This window comes from Pezoporus occidentalis, unplaced genomic scaffold (genome assembly GCF_034315485.1).
Source record: "Pezoporus occidentalis ecotype Australia unplaced genomic scaffold, CSIRO_AGI_Poc_V1 ctg213, whole genome shotgun sequence".
Classification (NCBI taxonomy): domain Eukaryota; kingdom Metazoa; phylum Chordata; class Aves; order Psittaciformes; family Psittacidae; genus Pezoporus; species Pezoporus occidentalis.
The window spans coordinates 2241060-2256342 of NW_026913997.1; the positions used below are offsets into that span (position 1 = coordinate 2241060).

The following is a 15283-nucleotide window of genomic DNA, read 5'->3' on the forward strand; positions in this document are numbered from 1 at the left end:
CCAGGTTGGGTGACATAGTTTAGTGTGAGGTGTCCCTGCCCATGGCAGGGGGGTTGGAACTTGATGATCTTAAGGTCCTTTCCAACCCTAACTATTCTGTGATTCTGTGATCATAAATGTGATTTGAATCGGTGCCATTACTAAAACAGCATGATTTAGAAAAACTGGTGCTGTTACTAATAAATTATAAATGCTGTATTTCAGGCTGAGTTTCTGAAGAAAACTGCATGCAGTCAGACTGGTTGTCCCTGTCTCTTAGGTCACAGTACAACTCTGAAATTCTTGGTCAACTCATCTTGTAGACCTCTACAGCTAGTTAAGTTTGTCTGTGAAGTTTTACAGCTCTATAAAAATGAGCTGACTGAATAAAGGACAGCAAGCCTTTTATTTTCAACAGACAACTCGGCCATTGTTGGTGTGTTGGACAGGAGCTCTTCGGCAAAAGCAAGGAGACTCCATTACTGTTCTGGCTCCATTGACCCGAGGGTATGGCAGGATACAGATGGACGCTGGAAATGGTGAAAGCTCCGAGGAGCCAGCTATACTGCACTCCTCACCTTCCTCTTCCTCCCTTTACTCTGCAGCAGGACAGTGGAGGGGACACACCCGCATAAAAACAGCACTGAAGGCCTCTCATGCACGCAGTACTCTCAAGCTGCCTGTCGGTGAAAAAAAACTCTGCCAGAAACGGGGTTTTGTCGGGGTTTTTGTCGGGGCCTTTTTGTGCCACGTAGCGTGCTTTAAAATGGCTTGATGGCGAAAGCGTTGCTGGTTTCGTCCCGGAAACGTTGTCCGTGGCTATTTTTCAGACTACCTGGCGAAGTTCTTCGGCCGGGGGGCGGGCAGGCACCTCACAATCCCTGAGGGCGAGTGCTCCGAGGGGCCCGGCCGGTTGCCCGTGAGCGGGAGATAGGGAGAGGGAGCCCGAGCCCGGCCAGCCACCGCAGCGGTGTGTAACCCTTCGCGGACGCTCTCCCAACTCCTTTCCCAGATGGACGCTGTCCCACTTCCCGCCCCCTCCACCGGGATGCCGCCTCCGTCCTGCACGGCCCCGGGTTGGTGGCGCGGACAATCCCGGTTTCGGCAGAGCGTAGGGCTTAGCGCCGCTCCGCAGGGAGTGCCGGGATCATGACTCAGCACTTCGGCATGCACCGCCGACTGGCCGGGAAATAAACTGGGAACTGCTGAGCGCCGCCCCTAGAGTCGCTGCTGGGAGAGGGAACGGTGTCTAAATTCGCGTAGGAGGTAAGAAGGGGGGACTGAAGTGGAGAGGGAATGAAGGAAGGTTTCAGCTCCCGAATCCAAAACCTCGCCACTTCCATCCGGTATTGCGTGTCTGCCTCTGGGCTGCCCGCGGGGCCGGAGCCACCTGCTCCCCTTGGTTGTGGGGCTGGGCTTCAGGATTCCTTGTGCCCCTTAGTTTATGTTTTCGGGTTGGTTTTTTTGTTTGGGTTGGGTTGGGTTTGTTTTTTTTAATATATTTTGAAATATTTTTGCCTGGGAGTGCCCCAATCAGTCAAACTTTAAACAAAAAAAAGCCAGTAACTCTCAGAATCCTTATTACTTATTTTGTGTGATTTTTCTTTCCTGGCTATATTGCGGAACATGAATTGGAAACGCTGATCCATCATTTTTCTGCGTGTTAATGTTCTGTCTGCTAATGTCCTGCTAGCTCTACATGTAAATACTAGGGTGAGCTGCGGCAAACCTAGGGAGCAGGTAGGTCTTGGGCCCTATGTATGTTAGTACTTAGCATCAAGTTGTTTTACTGGAATAGGGATTGATTGATTGTTTCTTTGCTTTAGGACTCTGTCGTCGTTTTTGTTTTTTTTTTTACCGTGTGTTTTATAAATGCATGTATTGGTAGAGTGTTCTAAGAATAGTGTAATAGTAAGCTGAGCAGGGGATGTGCAGGCGAGTGAGCAGTGTTTCTTTTCGTTGTAGTGCTGGGAGAGAGGGCCAGCCCAGCCTGCCCTCAGTGCAGAGCTGGGGAAGAGAGGTTACAGACGGCTAGTAAACGCAGCACATGTACAGAGGGTATTTCAGTGTTTGAAATGAAAATCTCTTTCCAAGAATGGCAGCAACACAGACTTGGAAACTCTTTTAAAGGAATTAGAATCATAGAATAGCTAGGGTTGGAAAGGACCTTAAGATCATCAAGTTCCAACCCCTCTGCCATGGGCAGGGACACCTCACACTAAACTATGTCACCCAACCTGGGTGTCCAACCTGGCCCTGAACACTGCCAGGGATGGAGCATCCACAACCTCCCCGGGCAACCCATTCCAGTGCCTCATCACCCTTACAGTAAAGAACTTTCTCCTGACATCAAATCTAAACTTCCCCTGATTAAGTTTGAACCCGTTACCCCTTGCCCTATCAGTACAGTTCCTAATGAAGAGTCCTTCCCCAGCATCCTTATAGGCCTCCTTCAGATACTGGAAGGCTGCTATGAGGTTTTCATGCAGCCTTCTCCAGACTTTCTCAGCCTGTCTTCATATGGGAGCTGCTCCAGTCGCCTCATCATCCTCGTGGCCCTCTTCTGGACTTGTTCCAATAGTTCCATGTCCTTTTTATGTTGAGGACACCAGAACTGCACACAATACTCCAAGTGAGGTCTCACAAGAGCAAAGTAGAGGGGCAGGATCACTTCTGTCGACCTGCTGGTCATGCTTCTTTTGATGCAGCCCAGGATACGGTGGGCTTTCTGGGCTGCAAGCGCACACTGAAGCTGTCTCATGATCATTTTCTCATCGACCAACACCCCCAAGTCCTTCTCTGCAGGGCTGCTCTGAATCTCTTCTCTGCCCAACCTGTAGCTGTGCCTGGGATTGCTCCGACCCAGGCACAGGACCTTGCACTTGGCATGGTTAAACTTCATAAGGTTGGCATCAGCCCACCTCACAAGTGTGTCAGAGTCCCTCTGGATGGCATTCCTTCCCTCCAGGGTATCAACCAAACCACACAGCTTGGTGTTAGTGCTGGATCTTGCTTCAGTTTGATTTGACAATGAAATAACTATGAAATTACAATGAAACTTGCCCCTGTTTTCTTAAAACTTTTTTTTTTTTTTGACTCAACTGCAGTAATTTGCTCTAAATTCTCAATTGTCGTTGTCATGTACAATGACAAAGCCCCGCCAGTAACTCAGAGCCATGCAGCCTCTTGATCACTCTCCCCCTTCTTTCTCCCCCCGCTCTGTGAGGAAGGGGGAGGAAAATGGAAAGAATGTAACTTGCACGGGTTGAGATAAGAACAGTCCAGTAACTAAGGTATAACACAAACCACTACTGCTACCACCAATAATGATAAGGGAAATAACAAGGGAAGAATGCAATTGCTCACCACCTGCTGACTCAGCCCGACAAGAGCAGCGATCTGGGCCTTCTATGTAACTCCCCCCAGTTTATATACTGGGCATGATGTGCTGTGGTATGGAATATCCCTTTGGCTAGTTTGGGTAAGGTGTCCTGTCTCTCCCCGCTTCCTGCGCCCCTCCTCACTGGCAGAGCACAAGACTGAAAATGCCTTTGGTCAGGGTAAATATTACTTAACAACATTACTTACTAAACATTACAAAACACATATTTTTAGTTGTTGGTATCAGCACTGTTTTAATGCTAAAGGTGAAAACACAGCACTGCACCAGCTACGAAGAAGGAGAAAAATGGCTGCTACAGCTGAACCCAGGACAGTCATAATTCAGTTTGTACCTGGATTATATAGGCTTGTTTAGGCAAGGATCAATGCAACTTAAGTTATTCTACTAAATGTAGTTCATTAAAGCATGTGAATAGAGTTTTGAAGTAGCTTTTAGCTAAACAAATTTAAAGTCTGATTTACTGTGAAGTTACATAATTTCTGGTTATAGCTATGTCGTGGTTTAAACCCAGTCAGGCAACTTGTTCACTCACTCCCAGTGAGTGGTGCCGGGCTGACAACCATCGAGGGCCCCAACCCCCACCGGGGCTCTCCCCTTCCCCGCTCCCGGAGGAACGGGGAGGAGGACCGAAAGGGTTCAACTCCTACGGGTTGAGACAAGAACAGTCCAGCAACCAATGTACAACACAAATCACTACCGCTACCACCAACGACAACAATGATAAGAGAAAATAACAAGGGAAGAGAATACGATACCACCGGCCAAGAAACGAGTTCCACCCGGAAGCCTGTGTCCTTCCAGGTAACTCCCAGTTACCCCCCACCCCAGGCATGACGTGCTGTGGTATGGAATACCTCCCTGGCTAGCCTGGGTCAGGCGCCCCGTCTCTGCTTCCTCACGGCTTCCCCTCCTCCCTGGCAGAGCATGAGCCTCACAAAGTCCTTGGTCAGGGTAAACATCACTTAGCAACAACCAAAAACATCGGTTTCACCAACACTGTTCCCAGGCTGGAAGTCAAAACACAGCACTGCACCAGCTACCACGAAGGAGAAACATGACTGCTACTGCCGAACCCAGGACAAGCTAACAGGCTGAGATCCGAACCTTTTTGATAGCAGCTTAAGTGAAGAGGGTGTAACTACACATGGGATTTCATATGAGTAGAGAAGGAATGTGAAGAACAATTATTGAGCTATGGGAGACCAAGTACAGGAAAAGCAGTCTATCATTTTTTTGGTGCACAGGCTCTGACTTGTGACTTGGGGATAGAGAACAGATTGTTGCATTTTTGTGTTCAGAGGCATATAGAAAATATAATCCCTGAGTCCAGATGCCCAATTATGAAAACAAGGTTTGACAGAACCAAGGAATCCTAAAACTGAGTGCTGAATGCTGTTGGGTTTTTGTTCACATACTTATAAGGGAGTCTTTATGGTATTCCTATGCCAAAGGTGAAATACTGTCTGGTAGCAAGATATGACTGGGAATATTTGGATGCTCCGCAGCTTCATGGTGTGGAGCCTTCTTGGGTGTTAGCCTTGTAACAGAGGAACACCTCCCTGCTACAGCCAGAGAATAATGAGCCCTTGGACTGCACATCAAGGAATAAGTGTGAACCACCGTGCTCTCTCCACTAAGAGCTGTAATAAGTAACTGCAAGGACTCTTTCCACCTACAATTGAAAGAAGCAAAGATATAAGCATGGGAGATGTTTGAAGGAAACAATAGAACCTACAGACCTCTTGAGGTCATGTAGCCCAGCTTTCTGCTTGGAGCAGGGCTGACTTCCAATTTAGAGCTGGGTTATTCAAAGACCAAATCTGGTCTTTGTTGTTGTCGTGTGTTTGGAGAAGAAAGTTTCAAATTTATTTAAAAGGGAACTCCTCAGAGAATTTCATCCACACTGGTGTTGGATGAAATCTTATTACAAGGATTATTATATTGAAGATTCTAGTATTACTAGCATTTGCTTTCTGCTTTCTGTTAGGGAGACCATTGGTTCCAGCAACATGGATGATGTCAGCTTGAAGTTCCATCAGCAGCTTCTGTTCATTGATGAAAGTCTGGTGGCTGAAGATGTAGCAGCTTTAAAATTTCTCTGTACTGACTTTCTCCCCTTCAGAAAACTAGAAAGGGTGAAGTCAGCAGTGGACATCTTTGAGCTTCTCATGGCTGAAGAATATCTGAACGAGAAAGATACTTTCCTACTAGCTGAACTCTTATACACAATTAAATGTCATTCCTTGCTCAAGAAACTTGGTTATACCAAGGAGAAAGTGCAGGAATGTCTGCATGAGAAGGGAAGAGTGTCTCCTTACAGGTAAGCTTGCTGCAGGATTCCACTCTCTCCATTACTTCCATCTATGCCACACTTTTCCCTTTCCATTTTTAAATTCTCAGATAGCTTTTAGTTTCTATACCATCTTCTGTTCTGCTTTTATCTTACTGGATCTCTGTTACAGGCAGATGCTGTATGAATTGTCAGAGAACATTACCAGTGACATGTTGAAGGATATCATATTCCTCCTGAAAAACTGTCTTCCAAAGCGACGGGTAACTCTGGTATGTGAAGAGAGACAAATATGTATATGGTGAGAATGGAAGAAGCAGGGGGGAAATAGGAGGAAAAGGATGAAGAGAAAAGTATTTGGTGGAATAGGGCATAATCTGCAGCTAGGCTGGTCAGTATTTATAGGGTTAGCAAGGAGGATTCTGTTGACAGATAAATATGGAATTTGGTGGTTTGTGCCAAGGTCAGTCACTGACAATCCACAGATCATAGAAGGGTGGCAAATCAAATCTTCACCCGACTTGAGCCATCTGCAAAGGAGATTCATGTCTGTATGTCTTTAGTACCATTTCCCAGCAATGAAGCCTTCTTAAAGCCAAGAGTCATTAAAATGGTTCGGGTGAATCTGTTTGAACAAGACCATATCAAATAATAACACAGCCAGTAGCTTTCCATGGAGCAATATTTCCACCTTCTACAGTGATGTAAAACTGACCCTTTGGACATTGTTCGTAGGAAGCAAAGTATATAATAGTGTAGGTTTTGAGTTCTAAGGAGCAATAACCAAATTCTTTCTTTTTGGCTGTCAGTCTGCTCTGGAATTGCTGATTTTATTGGAAAAACAGAGCCTTTTAACTGAGAACAATGTACAGATACTGGAGGAAGTCTGTATGCATGTTTCACCCAATCTCCTGGAAAGAGTAAACTGCTACAAAAGGGCAAAAGGTGAGAAATTCAGAGTCGGGAAGTATATTTGCTAGAATGCAGGAAGTACTAGAAGGGCTTGGGCAGCTGAACCTCAAGATCCTATGTTTGGATTGCTGGAACAGGAGCTAGAGAGGGATCACACATCTTCATGCACAAATTTGTCTTAACAGTCTCTAGCCTGTTTTACTTCCTACCTGAATTCCTGTAGCAACATACTGGAATATCTGAGGCCCAATAGAGCAGTCCAGCACATACAGAACAGGCTGGAAAACTGAAAATCTATTTATAGTTCTGTTGCACTTCTCCATTTCCCTATGAATAGTATTGAAATGATTTAAGAATATGCACTACAACAAGGCAGTTGCCTGCTAATAAGACAGTGAAGCACACTGTGTGCATGTGTATTTGAAGTGGTAGGCTCTGTTATTAAATGTGTGATACGCATTATCAGGGATTATACTGCAGTTTGTAATATTCCTTCATTTAGCATCCTGAAGTGACTATAAGCATACTGGGGAAAATGTTCTATTTATTTAAACACTGGGAAGCAAGTTCTGGGAAATACAAAGCTACTTGCACCCCAATAGATGCAACAGCACCAAGTGTTTTGTGAGTTCCATTCCCATGTGCTTTCTGAGCGTGTTTCAAAGTTGCTTTCTATTTTAATATATCTCTCCGTAAGCATTGGTACACATTTGCCTAATGTGCAGATTCATACTGGTTTAACTAGAAGGCACTTGTCTTCTCTCTTTTTGTCTCTTTCTGCTCTTAGTGTCTCTGCCTCAGCAGGAGAACACTCTGCCCATTGAGGAAATTTCACTGTCTCACACTGGAGATATCAAAGTATTCCCTTTCTCAGAGGTACACTGCACTACATATTGCAAGCTTGGGTTTTAGTGGTTTAAGGGGTTGGGTTTTTTTTGCCCTAATTTTGAAACCATACTGGCTGTGTTTTTGCTAAATCTTCTTACTTAGTTTAGGAACGGAAAAAGCATATTTTTTTCAGCACGTAAGAAATACAGTTGCATATAATATGAAATAGTGGAAGCCAAAACCACTAGTGGTCATGTGCAGCTGGGGGGGGGGATGATGTTAGAAAGAGAGAGCAAAAGCTAGATGGGGCCTTCTAGAGAATGGGTTAGTCAGTTGGTGCTGTGTCGTGGTTTAACCCCAGCTGGCAGCTAAGTACCACAAAGCCACTTGCTCCCTCCTCTCCCCCTTGCTTTGTGGGATGGGGAGGAGAATCAGGCAAATGTAAAACTAATAGGTTGAGATAAGAACAGTTTAATAATTGAAATAAATGGAAATAACAATAATAACAGGAAAAAGAGAGAGGAATAAAACCCGAGAAAAACTACTGATGCACAATACAATTGCCCACCACCTGCTGACTGATGCCCAGCCGGTTCATGAACAAGAACTCCCCAGCCAACTCTCCCCAGTTTATATACTGAACTTGATGTTCTAGGCTAGGGAATACTCCTTTGGCTGGTTCAGCTCACCTATCTTGGCGGTGCTCCCTCCCAGCTTCTTGTGTCCCATCCCATGGAAGAGCATGGGAAACTGAGAAGTCCTTGATTTAGGGTCAGCATTACTACTCCCAGTTTTTCAGTGTACCGGTCCTTAATCAGTTAAACTGTTCTTGCAACATGAGGAATCACACTGGGAAATTTACCAGGGCTATAACTGATGTCTTTTTTGGGGAAAAGGAGAGGAAAGGAGGGGGTGTCAGTCCAGCTGTGAATGAGGAAACCCAGTGATCTTTCTAAGGATACCTCCCAGCAGTGAAGTTCTAGTAGACAAGAGCTGAGGAAAGCGGGCTGTTTCATATTAGAAGGGTTTGCATTACTTCTGCTTTGAGCTGTATTTGCTCTACATGTCCCCAGGGTTTGGGGAAGCCTTCATGCGTGGCACTTGGCACAGTAAGAAAATAAATGTAGTTTTATTAAGGAAGCATAGGTTTAAAAGAATTTTAAAAGAAAAGTGAGTGTTTCCATAATCCTGATGATTGTATTTGATTTGTCCTTCAAATGATGAGAGCTCATACATTTTTTTCCATGCTGTATAATAAACCATTGACACTTTACTGTTAGAAGATGTTTCTACTTAGAACAGTTTATAGAATTCTATGAATTCTATATTTTTATAGAATTCACTATCCAAGATAATTTTTATAGGACCATGTTGGGACCTTCATTTTGTTTATAGTGACTGCATATACCTAGAGTGAGAGAATCATTTGGAAGTGAAAGAAAATTCTTTGCTGTTTTCCTTTATCTTTCAGAAAAAAAACATAGTTATTTCCACCTTTGTGAGATTTGCTGTAATTGGGAATTCTTTTGTAATTTCATTATTAAATGCTTTACTGTTCTTAGGAATTCAGTATTTTTCCTACTCTCTACTTAAAAAGCTTTGTATCAAGCCTATTTTGCTAAAATTGCGATGAAAACTTGTTACATATAATAAGGATTTTTAACATGATATTCCCCATATTCAAAATACAGGAGACCTCGATCAAGTCTATTGGTTCTAATATCAATGGTAAGGATTTCTGAAAGTATGTTTTGTTTTTATTTTCTTTACATAATGTTGCATCCCTTTACTTTCTCTGGGAAATTTCTAGCATTTGGATAAATGCAACGCACTTACTCTGCTGTCTTCTTGGAAGGCTGTTTTGCTTCCTGCACATATAGATGTGAAGGATTTCAGTTCTTGGAGAAAAGAGGCAGGAGAAAATTGGCAAATCCTTTGTATTTTGCCAGTCACTTACTAGAAACTAATGCGTTTTCTGGAAAGTGAAATAACGGTGGTCTGATTAGAAGCAAAGAGATTATTTCTTTCCTGAAAACAAAAACCAATTTTTTTTGTTTAAATATGGCTGGGAGGACAAGAGAACGGGACACTCCGATTGTTTATAAAACTGTGATGTTAATTTTTTGGGTGCAGGTCTTCACCTGTAACTTTTTTTGCTGTGTAGATTGTTACTTTGATGAGCTTGGGATTGTTGCATGTTAAAGATGGATGGTTTTGACCGCATTAATTAGAGTATGAATTGTACAAAGGGAGACAAGCATTTTAGGGCATTCAGAAGGAGAAGTAAATGAAGCAGCAATAAATAAAATTACATTTTTGGATCAGCTCTCTGAAAAGATTCTGTACAAATAACAGTGAGTAGTTTGCATTCATCTTTGTGACTCCACATCAAATAGACCAGCTGCAAAGTGTAGCAGTACAATGTCTGTCAACTCTTATCCTCTTTTAAGCTGTGTCAGTGCAGCCTTGCTCTGAAAGTCAGTCTGAGAGTTGGTATCAGTGCTTTGGGAACAAAACAGAACAAAGCAGATCTCTAGTAGGAGCTTCATTAGTTTACACTGCAGATCCTTCTTATAAGACAGTTAATTTCTAAGCTGATTTGCAAATGAAAAATTAATTTGAATGTCTCAGAGTCTATCCTTATACCATGGATGCTTTTGTTCCACAATGCCAATACAAATAGAAACCTTGCCTTTGTCACAAAAATAATATATATAATGAAAATAACTGGAGACATGTTCAGATTAGGTCCTTTGGACATGATGATGCTATCATGTATGGAGGAATTATTCCTTTCAATGAAACAGTATTTCAAATACAAAAAATACAGTACAATAGCTAAACTCATTTTTGCTACATCCACCAATATTGGGTTTCTCTTCATAAATATCTGTGCTGTTTTGGTTTGATGGGTTTGTTTGTTTTTTTTCTAGATAACAAAGAAGCATGTCTTACCCAAGGCTTCTCTGAAATAAGGGTGGAGCCACCTGGAGGACTCAGCAATGCAGAAAGTGAATCCAAGGTTTGAGACAATCTCTTAAATCTTTCTCTTTTTGAATACCTGGGTGTGTGAGGTCTAGGTGTGTAATGACATTGATCATGCAAGGACACATGACATGTCTGTGTGTCTCATGAAGTTTTTTGAATTGTCTGGTCAACTGGAATGTGTCAGAGAATATTTTAACCTTGGAGACCAGAAATTTACCAGTATTGGAAGGTGTGGTGGAGGCAAAACAGGCATAATACCTTTGACATTATCCACACATTAGTGCACCTGCTTGTCTTCCTGCTACAGGCAAAACAGTGGCATTTTCTTAGGTTGTGCATTTTGGAGATGGCAGCAGAATGGGCAAGACAAAAACGTAGCTTCACGGTTCTCTTTCTGAATCTGGCTTAGAAAAAGCTTCAGAGCATCTTGAAATTAAGTCACAAGGGGTAGTATGCAAAGACCTTGTGAGAAGAATAAGGGAAGGCAAGAGTTTTTAGTAAGCTACTGCAGGCTTATAACAATCTTCCTCAGTAAAACGTAGGTACAGCAGAAAATACCTCTTCTGTGAGATCCCTTCTTAGAAGCCGTGTGTACACTCGTTAACCTTGCACAGCAGTGTAACCACTGAATTCTCTCCCTGGCTTTTTTCTCTGGCATGGATATTGAGGAAGCAAGTTGCTGTGGTGGTTTATAGTCATTTAATTTTTTGAAGTTCTGTGCTGTAACATATCTTTTCATCAACTGCTTTTTAGACTTCTGTAGCAAAGGTACTTGTTCCTGCTGTTGCAGGAGCTTGGAGTGCTACCTTCATTTTGTTCTACTAAAATGCACAAAAGCAGGTGTGCTTTGCTCTTTAGTGAGCAGAAAGGAACTGGAGTGGTGAAAGTTTTTGATTTCAGTCCGAGGTTGAACTTGAAGAGATGGTGATGGTCATTGAAGTTCTGGTGACTTTTCAGTTTCTAAAATGTTCTTTCTTAAGAGCGGGAAGTGGCTTTTTAAGTCTCAGCAAAACTGGTAGCGTAGCATGTTTATGCACTTGTGTGACCTCTGTTCTGCTTGTATGCCTTTCCATTGGATCAGTGTGAGCCACCATCTCCACGTATTCATGGTTGCTTTTGAAAAAAACAACTCAGATGTCTAACATTATACAGGTTCATTGTGAACCCTCTGCCATCTGAAGTTAAAACATTGTCATGACCTTTGAAACATTGGGGACTTCTGTCCCCATCACCAGTTCAGACTGCAGAGTTGGCTGCTGGATCCTCCCTTTTCCATACAGATGACCAACCCAGCTGCCAAACCCTTCCTCTGCACTTTGATAGTATGGTGACAGAGTGTGCTCAAGGTTTCACCCATGTCTTTTCACACAAGAACGCATCATTGAGTTGCAGCTTTTCAAAAGTAGCATACAGTTTTAGGTGCCTCTAATTTTTGGATGCCAATTTTGAGGTGTATTAAGGAAATAGGAGTAAGTTGAATAAATTAATTGAGGCTGTAAGCTTTTTTTCCTCTCCTTTCTACAGAAGATGAAAAACTACAAGATGGATGGACCACACAGAGGATTTTGTCTTGTTATTAATAATGTTAAATTCGATAAGTCTCTTAGTGAAAGGAAAGGTTCTTTCAAAGATGCTGGTAAGTTACTGAAGTGTGATTTTTGGAAGATGAGTCTCTGTTTTGCCATGCGAGTCAAATATTGCTCTGTTTTTTTATTGTCTGTATTTTAGTTAATATTCTGAAAGAGTAAAATGATATATGTTAATTTGTCATTTGTGTATCCTAGGGGAGAAAGGGTTAAAGGAAAAGTAACTACGGTTTCTGACGCAGTTGGATCATTCTTGAATAATTTTGAGAATCTCTTTACTTACCCTTTATCTATATAATAAAGAACTAAAACTAAAGCTATCGTTCTACATCATATAATGCAAAATTCCATAATCAAGCAACTCTGTGCGTACTTCTTATTCTGTTCCTTTTATTTATCTATTGTGTATGAAACTCTAATATTAGTTTCACTAAACTGCAACTGGAAAGTAATGATGTGAGGAAGGTTTTGAAGAATTTTAACTGAAACTGTGATGGGGGGACTCCTCATATTTTCCGGTGTCATTTGTGAGCTCACTTAGTATGTCATTATACACTGTAAAATGTCATTATATTTTCTGAAACTTTTCTAGAAAAATCCAGGAACTCTGAGCTGATGCCATCTTTTTTTATTCCTGTTAACCTTTAGTTGATCCTAAAGGTTATATATATATATATTAATATATATATATATATATATACACACCCTTTATATAGTATAAGGGTGAATCTGCAGAAGGTGTAAGGTCTTTCCTGGTTCATATTAATTTGCATAGTGACTTTATAAAATTGTTTACTAGTGCCTCAGTTTCTCCTTTTATCTTTATTTTAAATTACAGAGGAACTGGAGAGAGTATTCACATGGCTAGGTCTGGATGTGAGGACTTACACAGATCTGACATCTCAGAAGATTAAAGAACTCATGCAAACTTGGCAGCAGTTGCAAGATCACAAAGACAGGGACTGTTTTATATGTTGTATTCTATCTCATGGAGAGTCAGGAGCAGTCTATGGGAAAGATGAGGAGCTTGTATCAATCCGCACAATCATGTCCTACTTCACTGCAACACAGTGTCCACAGCTGGCAGAAAAACCCAAACTGTTCTTTATCCAAGCATGCCAGGGTAAAGAGATACAGTGTGCTGTCCCTGTTAAAACTGATGCACGAATTCCAGACTCGTCTTCCATGCAACAGAGCTTTTCTCCTTCTGAAAGTATTCCTGAAGAGGCTGATTTCCTCTTAGGCATGGCCACAATTGACGGATATGTCTCCTTCCGGCATATTCAACAGGGTGCTTGGTATATTCAGGCCCTATGTAGCAAGCTACAGCTGTTGGTACCAAGGTAAATACTTTGCTTAGCTCTTCCATGAAGAATTGGGAGGGACTTCGCCCTTCTCTTTAACTCCAAAGGGAAATTCACATAGGAACTCTAACCCATGTTCTGAGGTGGACAGTATTACTTAAACTGATGATTTGTTTGCTTGTACTGATAAAGTTACATTTGTGGTGGATTGACCCTGGCTGGACACCAGGTGCTTACCAAAGCCACTCTATCAGTGGTACAGGGGAGAGAAAGTATAATTAGAGGTTCATGAGTTGAGATAAGGACAGGGGGAAATCAATTCACAAATTACAGTCACAGGCAAAACAGACACAGTTTAAGTGAAATTAGATCTGATTTATTGCCAATCAGAGCAGAATTGGATACTGAAAAATTAAACCAGATCTTAAGCCCTCCCCTCTCCCTTCTCCCTGGGCTTACCTTCACTCCTGAATTCTCTGCCACCTGTCCTGCAGCAGTGCAGGGGGACAGAGAACGGGGATGCAGTCAGTTCGTCTTTTTTCTGCTGCTGCTTCTCCCTCAAGTTGAGGACTCATCACACTCTTCCTCTGATCTAATGTGGGATCCCTCCCACAGGAGACAGTGTTCCACAAGCTTCTCCAATGGCTGCAGTTCTTCAGGAACTGTTCCAGCATAGGTCCCTTCCATGGGTGCAGTCCTTCAGCAGCAGACTGCTCCCATGGGGGTCCCCCACGCCTTCACAAGTCCTGCCAGCAAACCTGCTCGAGCCTGGGCTCCTCTGAACATGGATCCACAGGTCCTGCCAGGAGCCTGCTCCAGTGCAGGCTTCCCATGGAAACAGTCTCTATTGGGCACCCACCTGCTCTGGTGTGGGTTCCTCCATGGGCTGCAGGTGGATATCTGCTCTCCCGTTAACCTCCATGGGCTGCATGGGCACAGCCTGCCTCACCACAGACTTCCCCAGGGGCTGCAGGGGAATCCCAGCTCTGGTGCCTGGAGAGCCTCCTCCCCTCCTTCTGCACTGATCTTGAAGTGTGCAGAGCTGTTGCTCTCACATATTCTTGCTGCTCTCTCCAGCTGCAATTGCTGCTGCTCAGTAGCTCTTTCCACTTCTTAAATGTGTTCTCATGGAGATGCTACCACTATTGCAGGTGGGTCTGTCTTGGAGCCAGCTGGCATTGGTTCTGTTGGACACAGGGGAAGCTTCTAGCAGCTTCTCGCAAAAGCCACCCCTGTAGCTACTCCTCCCTTCCCACTGCCACATAAACACAGTAAAATATTAACCCTGCTAGTGCCATAGAGATAATCTGAGGGATGTGAAGTTTACTGTAAAATCCTCTAAACCTCCTATCTTTAAGGCAGAAACATCTGTTTCTTGACTGGATTTAGGTAAAAATACTTTAATCCATTATTTTTCTTTACTGGTTAAATCAAGCAAGCCAGGAAGAAAAGGTCTTTTGTTTTTCATATGACTTGAGAACGAAAGAGGAGAAATTTGGAGGAAAGGATCTGGTTTTTGTGTTTTAAATGTTTGTACTGTACCTTCTAGGTGATCTGGGAGGTGTTCAATGGAGTGCCTTCTGCTTGTTAATAACTATTTTTTATTTTTGCTTTTGCTCTCCTTATGTCTGTAGGGGTGAAGATATTTTGTCGATTCTTACAGAAGTTAATGAAGATGTGGCCAGACGTGTTGACCGCTTAGGCACAAAGAAGCAGATGCCCCTACCAGCATATACCTTAACAAGAAAACTTATATTCCCAATACCTAGAGACCCTCCTCCTTCACAGCAATACGGAGGCTTTTGAAATACATCCTTTTATCAGTGCATTTCACTTAAATGCAATTCACCACACAACCTGTTTTAAGGCAGGTATCCAGAATCCTGAGGAACTGTTAGCTTCAAGGCAAAGTGTCATAATTTTTTTTCCATCCTGGGAAACTGGAGGAGATGCAATTAAAACAATCCATGTGCTAGCTAATTACATCATTATA

The 15283-nt window shown here is 42.7% G+C and overlaps 1 protein-coding gene across 2 annotated transcripts; it reads left to right on the forward strand.

Moving 5' to 3' along the window:
• Positions 1 to 4592: 4592 nt before the first annotated feature.
• Positions 4593 to 15273, forward strand: CASP10 (caspase 10). 2 transcript variants are annotated; one of them, XM_062619750.1, is made up of 10 exons: positions 4593 to 5702; positions 5845 to 5944; positions 6482 to 6617; positions 7372 to 7460; positions 9104 to 9140; positions 10346 to 10434; positions 11925 to 12036; positions 12825 to 13109; positions 13230 to 13329; positions 14925 to 15273. In XM_062619750.1, exons 1-10 carry the CDS (start codon positions 5296 to 5298, stop codon positions 15094 to 15096), a joined length of 1527 nt encoding a protein of 508 aa, XP_062475734.1. In that variant the 5' UTR covers positions 4593 to 5295; the 3' UTR covers positions 15097 to 15273. The 2 variants fall into 2 exon arrangements, with proteins under 2 accessions (XP_062475734.1, XP_062475733.1); XM_062619749.1 differs by having other exon boundaries at positions 5258 to 5702; positions 12825 to 13329.
• Positions 15274 to 15283: the final 10 nt, after the last annotated feature.

Excerpts from the sequence above, each read along its gene's own strand:
- CASP10 (XM_062619749.1), top strand. The coding sequence starts at position 5,296 with ATGAAATCTTATTACAAGGATTATTATATTGAAGATTCTAGTATTACT. Across the intron at positions 7,461-9,103 it reads AAGTATTCCCTTTCTCAGAG|GAGACCTCGATCAAGTCTAT; the intron begins GTACACTGCACT and ends TTCAAAATACAG. Across the intron at positions 10,435-11,924 it reads ATGCAGAAAGTGAATCCAAG|AAGATGAAAAACTACAAGAT; the intron begins GTTTGAGACAAT and ends TCCTTTCTACAG.